The sequence below is a fragment of the Terrapene carolina genome, unplaced genomic scaffold (genome assembly GCF_002925995.2).
Source record: "Terrapene carolina triunguis isolate 2854851 unplaced genomic scaffold, T_m_triunguis-2.0 Scaffold88, whole genome shotgun sequence".
NCBI classification, from domain to species: Eukaryota; Metazoa; Chordata; order Testudines; family Emydidae; genus Terrapene; species Terrapene triunguis.
This window is the reverse complement of record NW_020664439.1, coordinates 19,155,623-19,173,251: the sequence shown is the minus strand read 5'-3', so window position 1 is coordinate 19,173,251 and position 17,629 is coordinate 19,155,623. Positions and strand designations below refer to the sequence as shown.

The following is a 17,629-nucleotide window of genomic DNA, read 5'->3' as shown; positions in this document are numbered from 1 at the left end:
TTTGTTGAAACATGAAAATTATGCCAGCCTTTATTAAAAACCTCAATTAAAATCTGAAATAATTTGTTTTGTTCCTGTTCTGTGCTGAGTTATATTTTGGATTCATAGACTAACAAAGTTTAAGGCCAGAAGGAACCATTAGATCATCTGGTCTGATTTTCTCTATATCACAGGCCATTATATTTCACCCAGTTACCCCATCTTGAGTTTAACAACTTGTGTTTGGCTAAAGCATCTTCTAGAAAGACATCCAATCTTTATTTGAAGACCTAATCCACCACTTCTCTTGGTAGTTCGTTCCGAAGGTTAAGCACTCTCAACTTAGAAATGAGGAACACATTTTAAACAATGAATTTTCTGGCTTCAGCTTCCAGCTATCACTGGTTCTTGTCATGCCTTTTCCCGCTAGATTAAATAAGCCTTTAGTATCCCATATTTTCTCCCTGTGAAGATACTTATATGCTGTAATCAAGTCAATCTTCTTTCTGAGAAACTACACAGACTGAGATCTTTAAATCTCTCGTTGTAGGGCATTTTCTCCAGCCTTGTAATCATTTTTATGGTGCTTGTCTGCACCCTCTTCAATATTTCAACATCCTTTTTAAAATGCAGGCACCAGAACTGTTACATGGTATTCTATTATTGATCTCACCGATCCCGTATACAGAGATAAAAGTCACCTCCCTATGCCTGCTGACTACTTCCCTATTTATACATCCAAAGATCACATTAGCTCTTTTTTGTCACAGTATCACACTGGAGCTCATGTTGAGTTGCTTGTCCAACAGGACCCTTAAATCCTTTACATAATCATTGCCTTCCAGAATTTACAGTCCCCTGTTCTACAGGTATGGCCTGCATTATTGGATGTATAACTTTGTATTGGCTGTATTTAAACACATTTTGTCTGAATGGGCCCAGGTTACCAAGCAATCCCAAATTGCTCTGTATGTCATCATTATTTACCACTCAACTAATCTTTGTGTCAGCCACCAATTTAATCAGCAGTGGATTATATTTACTTCCAGATCATTGACAAAAATGATCATTTTTACTTTTTACTGATCATTGCAGAACCCCATTAGATCCTCCTCCTCCCACCCCGCATTTGATAAGGATTCCCCACTGACAATGTTTTTGAGCTCCATCAGGTAGCCACTTCTTATTTCATTTAATGTGGGCTCTGCAGATATTGTATAGTGCTAATTTTTAATCAGTGTGTCATGTGGTACTACATCAAAGATCTTACATAAGTATATTACATTTACTCAGTTACTTTCATCAACTAAACTTATAATCTCTTCAAAGAATTACATCAGGTTTGTTCGGTAAGAACTATTTTCCATAAAAATCATGTCGATGGGCAATTATATTCTTACTCTTTAATTCTTCATCAACTGAATCCCCTATCAGCTTAACCATTATTTTGAATATAACTAAGACTATACTTAGAATATATTATTGTGATTTATTTATGATACTACCCACAGCATGATAGGAACTTCCAGAGTAGACAACAAGATAAATTCTCTTAGGTTCATTTTAGCAAGGAATATTTGTATGATTGTTAACATACACTTAACTTTCCAGACAATTTCTTACCTTTAGGCTATTCTGACGTTTGACTTTGCCAGTTGAAGTATGAGAGCCGATCCATTTACTAAGGCTGTTGAAGAGATAGCAGATAGTCTTGGGAGAGGGAATGACATTGAAAGGTGGAGGTAGTGTGCATTTATCATCAAAGTAGCTAAGCCAAAGCTTGGCACGTGCAAATTTCCATTCTTTGTCTTCATGATTCTAAAATACCAGAAATATTAAGATAACAGTGGTAAAATGAACAAGAGAGTCTGCAAAAAAATTTGTAATGTTATGAGAATTTATGTTAGTAACTTTATGTGGTTTACATTTTCCAGTACCTTAAACACAAACAATGAATAAATTCACCAATATATGCTATGGCATAAAAAAAGTCAACTACTAGTGTGTATAACTCACATGTTAAAGGCACTTTAAAGAAATATCTAAAATAACCAAAAGGTTCAATGAACTGACAAAAACTGATTCTATACTCAGCTGCCATTAGACTTCATCTTTAATTCCCACGTGTCTGCACTTAAAAAAATTGTAACACTACAATACTTTGATACAATTAAAACAGGGAAAATAGACAAGCCAAACATTCTTGTCTGATCTCTGCCATTCAGTTCATGACCCTATAAATACTTATGCATGTGAACTCATAGAAACTATTTGCGTGCATAAAGTTACTCATGCCTGTGTTTCCACAATCAGGCATTAGACTAGAATCCTCAGTGTAGAGACTAACTCTCTCTTGTACAGCACCAAGAACATTGCTGACTCTTTGACTTAAAAAATAATACATAATTAATTTACTTACTGCTATCAGCTGAAAGCTTTTATGAAGCATTGCCACTAAGAGCTTGGTAAGGACAATCACAACCACTACGTTGTAGGTACCAACAATAACAGCGCCCACAAAAGACTGCAATTCTTCACCGTAGCTAAATCTAGTGACAAAGACTGCTACATGTGCTAGGGAGAATATGTACCAGAACAGAGCAAAGCAGGTGCCAATAAACCTACAAAAACAAAATAATCTATGGTTAGATCACATATTAAAAAACCTTCACACAAATGTAAAAGAAATTAACATGTGAATTCAATTATTCAGCATGAGCTGCCAGCCTCATTCAATTATTACTAATTAAGGGCCAGACGGATACTGTTATTTATGTTGAATAGTTCTTTACATCATAAGCAGTCCCACAAATCAGCAGGGCTATTTATAGAGTCAAGTGCTACAGACTTGTCAGTAAGGGTATCACAGTCTGGCCCTAAGTGATGATATAGCAGAGCCTTTCGTTCCATTTCAAATCATTACATTTCAAATAGTAGTTTTCCCTAAAATACTTTTTCTCAACCCTTCCCCTCCAAAAAAACAAAACAAAAATAGACAATATCTAGATGCAACATTGGCTTAATCCAATGCCCAACACAGTGACTATAAAGACTCTAGTACTTGTGGCACCTTAGAGACTAACAAATCATAAGCTTTCGTGGGCTACAGCCCACTTCTTCGGATGCCCACGAAAGCTTATGCTCTAATAAATTTGTTAGTCTCTAAGGTGCCACAAGTACTCCTGTTCTTTTTGCGGATACAGACTAACACGGCTGCTACTCTGAAACCTATAAAGACTCTGATTGACTTTACTGAATTTTGGATCAGGTCTTATACCAGTGAGGTTCACTATTTAATGGTAACTGATCAACATAATAATGAAACACTACCACTGAAGAAGTTCTAGTTCTCCCAGAGAGACAGTCACCAAGTAATTCAACTTTATAATCTCAGTGGACGCATATGAAACATTTTTATTATCTGCAGATCACTGAGTTTATAAGCCATACTGTAGTATATATCTTCAAGGCACCTTGATTTCAACTTAATGCCCAGGTGCTGTGGAGACACTTCACAATATATTAAAATAAAATGAACCTCAAATTTCTAGTCACTACAATTTAAACAGGTATAGTTTAGAAAATAAATAAACATTTTTGACTCTTTATAGTTCATCTTGAAGTTGTTAATGTAGGAAGGAACATATGGATCAACCCACGGTGTGCAAATTTTCTGCTTATCAGAATTATGAAAAAATTGTCACTGTGCATACACAAATTTAATGTCTCTGTCATTCTAAAATTTAAAAAATACCAAAGCACTCCAATTTATATTATTATTTTAACAGCCTTCAAAAAAATTTTAAAGATATCTTTAGCTGACTGAAATGGAAGAAAGTATCTGTAAATTGAAACTTTTCTATGTTTCTTCTTTTACAATTTTGTACCTACAAGCATAAAAACCAATTGCAGTAGGCAGCAATGTAGGTTATCTAGTAGCTTTTCATCACTTGATATCCAAATACTAATCCAATAAGTAGAGCAAAGCTTGTGTAATGACAGCACTTGTTTGCTCAAGTTGGTGCTATTAACTCCTCACGTCATATGCATTAAATTTGTTTACCTCACTAAAATAAATAAATAAAAGCTTACCAAGGGTAGGTCTTGTAGGCAAATTTTTATCCCAGTACTAGTTTTAAATATCACAGAAAATGGAATTTCATAATGGATTGTTGGGAATCACAATACTCCACAGACCACCTGCACTGTAACAACAGCGTGCTAGTACTGTTGTATACTAGAAGTGGAAATGCCCACATTATACCTTTTTTTTATTACAAGTGTGGACAGTAGGAAACAGTTTCTTAATTGTGTTAGGGAATGTCATTTTAGCCTCAATAGGCTGAGTCTACACTGTTTTTTGTGAAATTCAAACCACTCACGTTGTACTGGTGAATAGACTTGATGCTTGTGTTTCTACCAGTGTGTTATCTATCCTTACTTAGAGACCTGCCAATACATTAATGTTCAGTTGATACCATTGGTGGAGCTGCAACTATGGTGAATCCAGATCATAATTTTCCAGTATACATACACCACTCAGGTAAATATCCTGCAGAGTCAGCGTAAATGTCCTGCAGCAGATTTTTTAAATTAATATTTTATTTAACATTCTAAAACTCACGAATGGAATGTGTCATTGCTTTGCTGTTCACAGAAGATCCCTGCACAGTCCTTCTCTTCATTTACAGTAAATCCTTTGTCATACAGTTGGGTCAATCCAATTGTGAATGAGAACAAGACAAGAAGGAACATCCCTAGGAATTTTCCAAAGTCTTGCAACATCTGCCCCATTGAAATCTGTGGAACAGATTACCAATTTCCATTAACAATGAAATATTAATAACTTATCAATATTCCTTCACTCAGTCCCTACCAGAAAAAATATTGTGAACCCTACATTTTAAAATTTAATGTCAATACCTTTGTATCAGAATTCAGGATTGTAGCCAAGAACAGACAATATCAGGTATATTTAGGATATAGAGATGAAATATAAGTATTTCTTAACATTGTAACACATAACCAACAGGCCTGTAAGATATTAGGCTTAGACAAACAAGGCCTCAGGCCTAAAAACAGGTAGATTTGAGCAGCTGAGGAGTTACCCTGGATCACAAGATGAAACAGTCCCAGGAATACATGTGTTAAACTGCTAATATTTAGAAACTATATATTTCAATGTACCAGATGAAGCTGCTTAGAGTTTTATGGGGATTTTTGCAGACATTGGGTGTCAGCAAGTTGTCCTGGTGACTGAGTAACGTACATGTTAACAACTATAAGGGGAACTAACAAGTTAACCTATGAAAAGTGGAGCATCCCAAAAGTAGTGGGGTGTGGAAGTTCAACCCCTTTTCCTTATTTGAAACCTTCAGAAATATGTATGAACCCCAGTGAGTGTCAGCACAGCATATTATAAAAGTTGTATCTTGGCCTGCGTGTCTTAGGAGACACTAGGATGATATCCACTGGCGATGATGGTGACGATGAAGATGTGGAGGAAGATGAGTGACACTTCAGGGTTCCCCAGCAAGAGGCAAACATGAGTGATGCCAACCATAGAGCTAACACTTTGCACCCTTTCTTTTGTTGTATTTCAGTGTTTGTGGGACTGTAAACTTTATCTACTTCGTGGGTTTGTTAATAGAGGGACTTGTGATAAATTGCAGCTGTTTCTCATGTGCTTCGTCAATTTCTCATTCTAATGACATTATTAATAATCTTTCTGATGCTATAGCCACTTATTAGACTGAACCCTTATTGACTACTGTGGCCTAAGAAATTAATCAATAATCAATACACTAATCCATCAATTAGGCTACAGGATAATTAATGTGTTACAAAATATGTAAAACAAATGGTTTTCCTTAAACCAGTTAAACTGATTTCTGAAAAACAATTTAAGTTATTATAGGCAAAACAAAATGTTTAAGAAAAAATTTCAGGTACTAACAATGCAAATTACTGCCTTTCAATAAATGGTAAATCATTAATTTGCACACAATATCCTGCACTCATAATTTAATGCAGATGACAACTAAGTGCAAATGAGCAACAAACATCCGAGTGTGCTGCAGCTGAACAATAATGCCAACACCAATTTATCAAGTTCCTTTTAAGAGTAGATGTAGCATTTAATACGGACATCGAAGTCACCAAAACTGTAGGTAGCATAATTCAGTGTAGACCACAAAATACCATACCTACACCCATTTGTGGGGTACATTACTACTCCACAAAAAAAATACAGCTAATTTAGATGCATGTCCCTAAGTTACCAATGTAAGTGCACCTAAAATAAAAGTCTGCAGTAGTTTTACTAAATCATTTTTCTAAACAAATTAAATTGGTATATTTTTCCAGTATAGATAAGGCCTAAGTGCATTATTAGGTCTATGTAAAATGTATGACATTTAAACAAAAATACAGTATGAGCTGTTTCCCACATTTAAGTACTACAAAGTTATTCCACAATCTAATATTTACAGCACATATGATGGCCCTTACATCACGGGGTATGTGAGCTCTAAAACAGATTTAACCATGTAAAAGTGTAACCCTAATCTCTGAGTCACTACGAATATACATGATAGACAGACACAACTGACTTCCTCCAGAAACTCCGCAACATTAACAACCTCCCTCAGAACACCATCCTTGCCTCCCTATACACCAATATACCTCACAACGACGGAATCGTTGTCTGCCTCAAATATCTACAATACAATGGACAGCACTCAGATATCCACCCCAAACTCATTGCTAAACTCATCCATTTTATCCTAACCCATAACAATTTTACATAACACACACACACTTGTTCAAACCATGGAAACAGCCCTGGATACTAGGATGGCTCCCCAATATGCCAACCTCTTCACTGGCTACCTTAAGGAGAAATTTCTGGACAACTGTACTATGAAACCAAGGATGCCCCTGAGACACATCAATGATATTTTGATCCCCTGGACAGACGATCTAAACTCCTCATAGATTTCCACCATAACTTCAACAACCACCACACGTCCATTAAATTCTCTCTAGAACAGTCCTACACCAGCATCAACTTCCTGGAAACCACAATCAGGTGTAACAGTAGAACCCTACAGACAACTATATACAAGAAACCAACAGATCACAATACTTACCTTCACAGATCAAGTAACCACTCCAAACACACCAAGAAATTGGTTATCTACAGCCAGGCCTATTGATACCACAGAATATGCTCCAAGAAAAAAGTTAGAAACACACTTAAAACCGCCTTCACCAAACAAGGACACTCCACCAAAGAAGAATATCGCATCATGGAATGAACTACCCAAATATCCCAACAGAATCTGCTTCAATACAGAAATAAAACCCCTTCTGACCGCACATCCCCTAATTGTCACCTACCACCCCACTCTGGAACTTATGTGGAACATCGTTAACCAATTACAACCCACACAATGGAGACCACATCCTCAAAGAAATCTTTCCCAAGTCCCCCTCTTCTGGCCTTCAAACAACTCCCCAACCTCACCCTCAGAAGAAAGCTCCAGACCAGGACCCACCAACTCAAAGTGGCACCACGTCCTGCCATAACAACAGATTCAAAACATGCAGATATATCTCCACTGCTATGATGATCAATACCTTCCACAACACACCTTTCAAGATCCATGGGCCCTACACATGCCTATCACAACAGGTGGTGTACCTCATCCACTGCACTAAATGCTCCAACAACAACTATATGGGTGAAAACAGACAATCCTTACGCTCTCAAATGAACTCACACAGAAAAACGATAAAAGACAAAAACATCATAATCACCTGGGGGTGAACATTTTTCACAAAATGATCACACCATATCTGATCTCTCAGTCTCCGCCCTCAAAAGAAACCTGCACAACACCTTCAAAAGACAAGCCTGCGAGCTTAAATTTATAACTTTGCTAGACACTACAAATCATGGTCTTAATAAGCCATAATTCTAGTGTCTTTATTATGACAATCTATAGCCCACTAACCCCCGTTTTTGTCCTATGACTGCAGGGTGTTAACGGGCCACTTCACCTTGAATGATCCCTTAGAATATGTGTTAACTACTTATATTACATAATCTGTTCCAGTTTCTATTTAGCTGTGACACTCTGAGTACCTTTCCCAGACCTGAAGAAGAGCTCTGTGTAGCATAAAAGCTTTTCTCTATCACCAACAGAAGATGGTCCAATAAAAAATATTATCTCACCCACCTTCTCTCTAATATCTGGGGACCAAAACAGCTATAATACTACGGAAAGACAGACGGGCCATCGTATGTGCTGCACCGTGGTCCACTGTGTTCTAAAGAAAATGATTTTAGTTTTACTTCCATGCAGCTTTCTTGTTTTGGGGGCATTATATATATTTTGGATCCAGAGATTAGTAGTACACTGCTATTTTATAGGATGTATACATCTTTGGACTATATGAAAAGTAAGGGATCTCTGTACCAAGCTGTGACCTAGGACAGAGAGTAAGAGCTGTCAGATTTAGTATTTCCTTAATTTTATAATTTTCATCCTTTCAAAACAAGTTACAAAACCCAGCAAAACAAAATTATGCCGCCAAAACATGAAAGCTGCATGGAAGTTAAAAAAAAAAAAAAAGGCACTTTCTTCAGAGTACAGTGGACCAGGCAACTAGTACACAGATCAGATACCTGTTACTCTAACTATAGTCATATTATATCTTTCCAAGTGTTTATAATTTGTAGACAACTTGAAAGCTGAAAATGTTAGTACACAAAACCAAATTTTGTAAAAAGCTCTTTTTAATATATCTAGTACTAAAACTTATAACTGACTTTTTTCTTAAAATAGGTTTCATAGGCCAACATGTAAAATGATTCAGTACTTAAAAATATCTCTAACAGCCAACAGAACACAGTAGCTTCCCTTCATTTTTCTCTGTTGGGGTGCCACACCATGTTTAATTACTACTATTTGAACTTGTGACCTACTTTTGGAAAATACTTTAAGAGTTGTTGCTCAAGTTGTACTGGTCAACAGTAATAACAAGATTCAGTGTGAAACTGAATAGGGTGACTGTTGACTATTTTTGTTTATTCAGAATTTTGACTTCACTACATAGCTGCCTAATAAAAATACATAAGAAAGATATAGTACATAAACAGGTATGTTAAACAGCAAACCTCTTTGAAATGTAGGAGATATGTTTTTAGTACAAATACACTGAAATTAAAGTAATACTCTTACTTTAACATCAATATGTTAAGTAGCTGCCTGAAAGTATGCAAATGCTTTTTCATTGTGTGAGCACGTGTGTGGGGAAGAAAAATGAGAAACAAATAAAAAGAAAAGTGGCAAAATAACTGGAGAGACAGAACCATAGCTAGAAAGAGACACAAAGACAAGAGAAAAGAACTGTTTGAGAAGATTATAGAAAGAGGCAGTTAATGTTAATCGGCTACAAAACACAAATATTCTTTCTAAAGTAACTTCTATCTTGAATTTTTTTAAAAATTCAACATGTGAAATTTCTATTACTTTTCCTTTTCAGAGCACAATTAAGGGGCTACATTTTATTAGAGCCAAAATAAATCTGTTAAAAGAATGTTAGGTTGCAAAGTCAAGCACTCTATAAAGTTCGGAAATGCCAGATTTGAATGCTCAATCTTAATTTTGCCCTCCCTCCCCCCACTTGTGTCCATCCTGTACCCTGAATGAGGGAGGGGAATATGGAAAAAATAGTATATGATCATGCAATTAAAGCCTATATCATAATACATATGTACAAGTTCAAGTCTAGCATTTTCTCTGTCAGCAATATTATTTACCTGAAGTGGTCCTAGGATAGAACTGGTTGTATACATGAAGAAGAGTCTAAGGTAACTAAGAACATTAGCAAAAGCAAAGAGACCTTCTGCCACCAGTGTAGGATGGAATGCGTCCCAGTCCTTTCTATCAGCAAAATCATGGAACTAGAGTTTCAAAACAAAAAGCTGAAGTTACTTACATTATTTAAAAAAAAAAAAAAACTATCACAATTGTAATTCAAAGGTATTCTACAATAAATGATGAGTTTGCCTTCAGACAATGTATTCTATATAGCTAAAACAACACTTTATACAGATACAAGCCAGAGTGGTTAGTAGATAGGGCATTGAACTGGGAGTCAGGTGACTTAGGTTCAATTCAAGGCTCTGCCACTCACCTCTACTGTGGGCGCTTGGGAAAGTCACTTCTTCTCTGGGTGTTGTTTTCCTTCCTACTCTGTATTACCTATTTAGGTTGTAAACTCTTTGAAATAGGGACTCTCACTATGTGCATGAACAGCACCTACCACACAGGGCCCTGATATAGGCACTACTGTAAAACAAATAACGATAAGTAAAAAAATACTGTAAAACACAGAACAAACCAACTTATGTAATGATGATAGACTTGCAGGTCTTAACCAATTTTGGAAGGGGAGAGGACTTAGAGATAATGGTTCCTTTAGAATGATGGATGTCTTATGAGTATACACACACTTCTACCCTTCACACATCTGATATCTGCCACTCTCAAGAGGTCACACTTGAGAAATCATAAGCAATAAGAAACAGATCAAAAGAGAGGGAGGGCAGGAGTGAGCATACATAATTTTGGCATTTATTATTTCATGGCAGGCCATAAGACTATGGTATGGCAGAAAGCTGCATCTGCAGATAGGAGCATGTCTGGCCCAAATGATAGCAATCCAGCCCAGGATCACTTATACTGAAAGATGATGGAATGCACCAGTGATCAAACAGCTGCCCTACAGATTTCTTTATGCTCTGTTTCCTTCTGTCCATGATGTGGAGAATGCTCTGACTGAATGAGCTTTTGAGTCTTGAGGAGGAATTTTGCCAGAAGAAAAGTAAGTAGTCTAATGGCCAATTTGATCTATCAGGAAGGTTTCTTTTATGACAGCCAAGCAGAGGTAACAGCACATAGGTCTATTTCCAACCCCAAGATCTTCCTAGATAATACTTAAAAAAACTCAGCATAAGGACCTCAAAAGCAATGAAGAGTTTTGGGAGAGGTTCAGGTTTTGGTGAAAGGGATGATCACTCAGAAGGGAGAGATCTGAATTGCACTTTTAATTACTGTCCATTGACAAGGGGTATAAATTTAGGATTAAATACTCCCCTCAATCCACAGTAAAACTCCCAATAGAACTTTCTGAAAATGTCCAAGGGTAGACTACGACTTTAATGTGTAACTGAATTGTTTTGTTATTATTTGTTCAATATCACATTCAGCACTCCATGGGACAATATATCAACTTTAAGATTATTGCTATCTCTGACCTTTGTTTCCCACCCTTCGGCTTCATCCTTTTTTAGTTTCCTTTTTCTTCTCTGTCTTTGTCTCTCTCCTGTTTTCCCTCTGCATTTCTTTCCCTGTACCAATTCTCATTTCAGAGCCTCATGGGCTTCAAACTCCCCTTTCCCATTATATCTAAGATACTGTTTTCCCTCCTACTCTGTCTTGTCTATTTAGATTGTAAACTCTGAAATAGGGACACTCACTATGTGCATGAACAACATACCACACTGGGCCTTGGTATAGGCCCTGATATAGGGCTGTAATATCTGAGCACCTCACAAACTAATATTTGTATCCTCATAACACTTCAGTGAGGTACAGAAGTGCTATTATCCCATTTTAAAGTTGAGGAACCAAGACATGGAGAGACTAAGTGACTTGGCAAAGTCCACACAGGCAGTTTGTGGCAAAGTAAGAACTGAATCCAGATCTCCCAAGTCCCAGGCTAGCAACCTAAACACTGGACCACCCTACTGCTCGCTAAAACAATTCCATCCTCTAAAAAATGATCATCAATAACACAATTAATGCTGACATTACAGTATTGCCACTGGGAAGTAGACTAAACATCCATGTACAACAGAAGGGTTGAAAAGAATGGTGGAACTGTATGGACTAGAAGTTTGTAGAGGGGCATCCCTCTTGAAAAGCCTTCCATAATTATCAGACTGAAATATCAGAGGACAAGGTTACAGAAATATTTCTGTATTTAGCAAATAAGAAAATGATCCTCATATTTCTTGTCAGAGGACTCTCTCTGAATGACTGCGATTTTACTTCTTTTTCCAACTCCTCGGGAAGGGCAGAAGCTGTTTGTGATTATAGTCTCATGTACCAATAATGATTGTCTGTTTATTGTTTCATTATCAGAAGGCACCAAGTATAATCATATGAGGCGTTACAACCCTGTAAGCTTTTTCTTCCCCGAGTATGGAATGAGGAAGCTGTTCAATATTTTTTATTTTCATCATTCAATTAGTGGTCCCTGCCTTATTTACTGCACACCATCCATGCCTGCAATGAATATAGAATTCATTTTCTAATGGTCTTTCCTAGTGTGCTCATCACCAAGTGCTTCACAAATATTTTAAGGTGCGTGCACAACTGATTGGAAAACTGTACTCAGAGAGTAGTTATCAGTGGTTCACAGTCAAACTGGAAGGGCATAACAAGTGGGGTCCAGTAGACATCTGTCCTAGTCCTGGATCTATTCAATACCTTCATAAATGATTTGGAGAATGGCATACAGTACACTTATAAAGTCTGCAGATGATACCATGATGGGAGGGGTTGCAAGCACTATTGCCAGAGGTATTGAGCATTCACAGCTCTGATTGACTTCAGTTTCATTTATGAATGTTCAACACGTTTACAAGTCAGGCCCCAGCTATCTCAAGACGGCTACACAGAAAATGAGGAACACAGGATTAGAGGTCACCTGTCAGAAATTTGGTTTAAGTGACTTGTTGAGCAACACATAAGATTGTGGCAGGGGGAAGGACAGATTTCAGTTTTCTTAGGTGGCATTCACCTTAACAACAAGCCAAGCCTTTCTCTTCATGCAGTCTGTTACCTTATTCTCCACACACCTTACAGAGCAAATGAGTTACAGATCCTTCAAACAGCCTCAATGATTATACAATCCTGATTCACTCCCTGAACACCATCTATCCTGTACACTAAATGAGGCTGCGATCCCATGGAAAAAAAATAGTACGTGACCGTGTAACAAAAGACTGTTTCATAATGTACACACCTGCCAGGTGGATTAAGGAATTAAGGCTGAAGTGGCAACCTGCATTCTGGCATTTCCTAACATCCGAATACTTGATTTTTCAATCTTAATGAGGTTTGTTAAATTTTTTTGTATGTAATTTCCTAGACTTTTTTTTAAAAGGAAAGGGTAAAAACAAATTCTGTCATGTGCCACTGAAGAAACTTATAATGCCTCATCATCACTTAGGTTTGAACCCTGAATTTTCAACATTATTGCACACCTTGAAGTACAAGATAACTAAATTAGCTGGCAGCAGGAGAAGGCTGTTTTCCCAGCAGGGGAATGACCACCAAACCTATTTGCTGGATCTGGGCAAGTAGTCAGGGACAGCCTGGCACGCTCTGCCTCCCCCCCAGGAAACAGAAGTTTCCTTCCCATGTGATTTCCCCACCCACGGAGAGGGGAGATGAACCATGTGCTAGGTTCAGGGATGCCTGACCAGGTTCTCTCCCTTCTCATTTGCCAGAGCGGAGATCTGCTATAAGGTTCCCATTGCAGTGTCTGCTGCTGCTGCATTAGCCCAGACTTTGAGACTATTCATGTTCAGTTATTTCTGCAAGCTGACAAAACTTTGCTTATGATGTAACCAACAGAAAGGAAATGGCGATTTTCAAAGGTTATACACCTCAGTCAACAGAATTTAATGGAGAAAAGAAAAGGCACTTTTCTGGCCTCAGGGCTTTCTCCCTGCTGAATTTAAAAGGCCTGCTGCATACAACTGAGGCGTTAGAGTTTCAAAAAAAAAAAAAAAAAATGTTCTATAATAGAAAGTGTTCAGCAACCTTAATATAGGTCAAATCTAGTTCTCTCTAAAAAGCTAAAGAATCAGGGTAGCTGACGTGCCAGTTTCAGACAGGGGTATGTGTATAAGTTCATACCCTATTTCTGGAGTTTAAGCAAATGCAACAAAACATCCTTACATTTAGCAAAACTATCATTTCAAAATAGAAACTGTTGCTAGCCCCTCATGTGCTTATGTTCTGCATCAGTGTTAAATATGTGCAGACTAAGATGAGACTATGGCCTTAAATATTTAGGACTGCAGAATTATTTTCCCTAAGCCCTTGACAAAATAAAAAAAATTCTGTATTTCCCCCCAATCAGCCCCAGTTGGGCTTGAGATCTGAGTTGTGGATATTCACCTTGTTATGAGCAACTACTTTGAGAGCAAAAGTTGCCAAATAGAGGGAATTCATGACAAAACTAAGCTGATTACGAGATTCTTCTAAAAAGTCTTCCAGGCCTTCATACCAAAGTCTTTTGACATCTGACCACACCATTCCTGGTGGAGAGAAAAAGAAAACAAAAAGATGTCACTGTATTATACTGTATAGGCTTTCTACTAGTTCTAGTGTGTTCCAGATGGGTGTTTTGTTTTGCTTTTAAACTAAAATAAGGGCACCTACTTCTTTTCGAAGTGTTTTAGTGAGAAGGAGGAAAGGGGGAATTTTGTACATCTATCTGAATAGTATTGAGTTTTGTCCTCCCTTTGTCCAGACACAAAATCTTGTCAAATATGTGTTGCTCATAGAATTACTCATGAAGCATGGAATATATCTTTAGTGCACAGTCTCTACTGGTATACTGGAAGCTGGTTTAAATATGCTAGGTCTATTGTTTTTCCTTAAAGAGGCTTCTTTCCACCTGTGGATTAAATCATTATCACTCCTAATCTTACTAGAAATTTCTCTGGATTTTACAATTTATTAGGGCTGTCAAGCGATTAAAAAAATTAATCAGGATTAATCGCACTGTTAAACAATAATAGAATACCATTTATTTAAATATTTTTGGATGTTTTCTACATTTTCAAATATATTGATTTAAATTACAACACAGAATACAAAGTGTACAGTGCTCACTTTCTATTTATTTTTATTACAAGTATTTGCACTGTAAAAAAAAGAAATAGTATTTTTCAATTCACCTAGTACAAGTACTATTTATTTATTTTTATTTACTATAGTGCAATCTCTTTATCATGAAAGTTGAATTTACAAATGTAGAATTATGTCCGAAAAACCTGCATTCAAAAATAAAACAATGTAAAATTTTAGAGCCTAGAAGTCCACTCAGTCCTACTTCAGCCAATCGCTCAGACAAACAAGTTTGGTTACAATTAGCAGAAGATAATGCTCCCCACTTCTTGTTTACGTCACCTGAAAGTGAGAACAGGCGTTCACATGGCACTGCTGTAGCCAACGCTGCAAGATATTTACGTGCCAGATGCGCTAAAGAATCCCTTCATTCTTCAACCACCATTCCAGAGGACATGTTAATGACAGGTTCTGCTTGGTAACGATCCAAAACAGAGCGGATCGACGCATGTCCATTTTTATTATCTGAGTCAGATGCCACCAGCAGAAGGTTGATTTTCTTTTTGGGGGGCTTGGGTTCTGTAGTTTCCGTATTGGAGTGTTGCTCTTTTAAAGTCTTCTGAAAGCATGCTCCACACCTCGTTCCTCTCAGATTCTGGATGGCACTTCAGATTCTTAAACCTTGGGTTGAGTGCTGTAGATTTTTTTTGTTACATAACTGCACTCAAAAACAAAACAATGCAAAACTTTAGAGCCTATAAGTCCACTCAGTCCTACTTATAGTTCAGCCAATCACTAAGACAAATAAGTTTGTTTACATTTACAGGAGATAATGCTGCCCACTTCTTATTTACAATGTCCCCAGAAAGTGAGAACAGGCATTCGCATGGGACTTTTGTAGCCAGCATTGCAAGGTATTTACGTGCCAGATATGCTAAACATTTGTATGCCCCTTCATGCTTCGGCCACCATTCCAAAGGACATGCTTCCATGCTGATGATGCTCGTTAAAAAAATAATGCATTAATTAAATTTGTGACTGAACTCCTTAGGGGAGAATTGTATGTCTCTGGCTCAATTTTACTCGCATTCTGCCATATATTTCATGTTATAGCAGTCTCGGATAATGACTCAGCACATGTTCATTTTAAGAACACATTTGCGGCAGATTTGACAAAATACAAAGAAGGTACCAATGTGAGATTTCTAAAGATAGCTACAGCACTCGACCCAAAGTTTAAGAATCTGAAGTGGTTTCCAAAATCTGAGAGGGACGAGGTCTGGAGCATGCTTTCAAAAGTCTTAAAAGAGCAACACTCGGATGAGGAAGCTACAGAACCCGAACCACCAAAAAGGAAAGTCAACCTTCTGCTCGTGGCATCTGACTCTGATGATGAAAATGAACATGCGTCGGACCACACTGCTCTGGACTGTTATTGAGCAGAACCTGTCATCAGCATGGATGCATGTCCATGATGGTTTAAGCATGAAGGAACATATGAATCTTTAGCGCATTCGGTATATAAGTATCTTGCAACGCTGGCTACAACAGTGCCATGAGAACACCTGTTCTCACTTTCAGGTGACATTGTGAACAAGAAGCAGGCAGCATTATCTCCTTCAAATGTAAACAAACTTATTTGTCTAAGCGATTGGCTGAACAAGAAATAGGACTGAGTGGACTCTTAGGTTCTAAAGTTTTACATCGTTTTATTTTTGAATCCATTTTTTTTTTGTACATCACTTTACCTTTGTAAGTTCAACTTTCATGATAAAGAGATTGCACTACAGTACTTGTATTAGGTGAATTGAAAAATACTATTTCTTTTGTTTTTTTACAGTGTAAATATATGTAATAAAAATAAATATAAAGTGAGCACTGTACACTTTGTATTCTGTGTTATAATTGAAATGAATATACACCTCTACCTCGATATAACGCTGTCCTTGGGAACCAAAAAATCTTACCGCGTTATAGGTGAAACCGCATTATATCGAACTTGCTTTGATCCACCGGAGTGCGCAGCCCCGCCCCCCCGGAGCACTGCTTTACCGCCTTATATCCAAATTCGTGTTATATCGGGTCGTGTTATATCGGGGTAGAGGTGTATTTGAAAATGTAGGAAACATTCAAAACTATTTAAATAAATAGTATTCCATTATTGTTTAACAGTGCGATTAATCGCGATTAATTTTTTTAATCGCTTGACAGGGCTAATACATACCTATACTATCACCAATCCACAATGTGATATTACTTGCTGGTACTTTTGAGTAAATACGGTTTAAAAAATGCTTATGAATTATTTAACAGTTTTTAGATTTCTAGACATTCAACAAAATCACCTCACAAAGTATATATTTTTAAAAGTAATAGAATCAATATAGACACAAACTGTAAACTTTGCAACACTAGTATTTTACAAACTTCCAATCAAACAAATGAGGATATAGATTACATGTCTGTCTATAGTCTTTTAAGTATTAACATATGTTAAGGCTGTTAGAATTTGGTTCTCAAAGTCCTAGAGATTTCAACTTTAAAAGAAAACCATTAAAAGGGCTGACAAATTCATAAAACAGAACAGTGAAAGTTTTGGGACCTACTCTACTCAAAAGCAGTATCTGTGCTCCCTCTACTGGTTCTGCACCAACCACAATTAACTTGCAAATATGCTTCTCTGGGATGTGTTGATATTATCAATGATA

General features: G+C 37.1%; 1 protein-coding gene across 1 annotated transcript in view; it reads right to left on the bottom strand.

Moving 5' to 3' along the window:
- TRPC1 (transient receptor potential cation channel subfamily C member 1) overlaps window positions 1–17,629 on the bottom strand; it is a 37,219-nt gene that overhangs the window by 2,028 nt on the left and 17,562 nt on the right. Inside the window, exons 8-12 of the mRNA XM_024211125.2 lie at window positions 14,247–14,386; window positions 9,809–9,952; window positions 4,604–4,779; window positions 2,399–2,600; window positions 1,603–1,797 (exon numbers count right to left, since the gene is read on the bottom strand). Of these exons, the coding sequence (XP_024066893.1) occupies window positions 1,603–1,797; window positions 2,399–2,600; window positions 4,604–4,779; window positions 9,809–9,952; window positions 14,247–14,386 (857 nt within the window). The remainder of the gene's footprint in view (window positions 1–1,602; window positions 1,798–2,398; window positions 2,601–4,603; window positions 4,780–9,808; window positions 9,953–14,246; window positions 14,387–17,629) is intronic.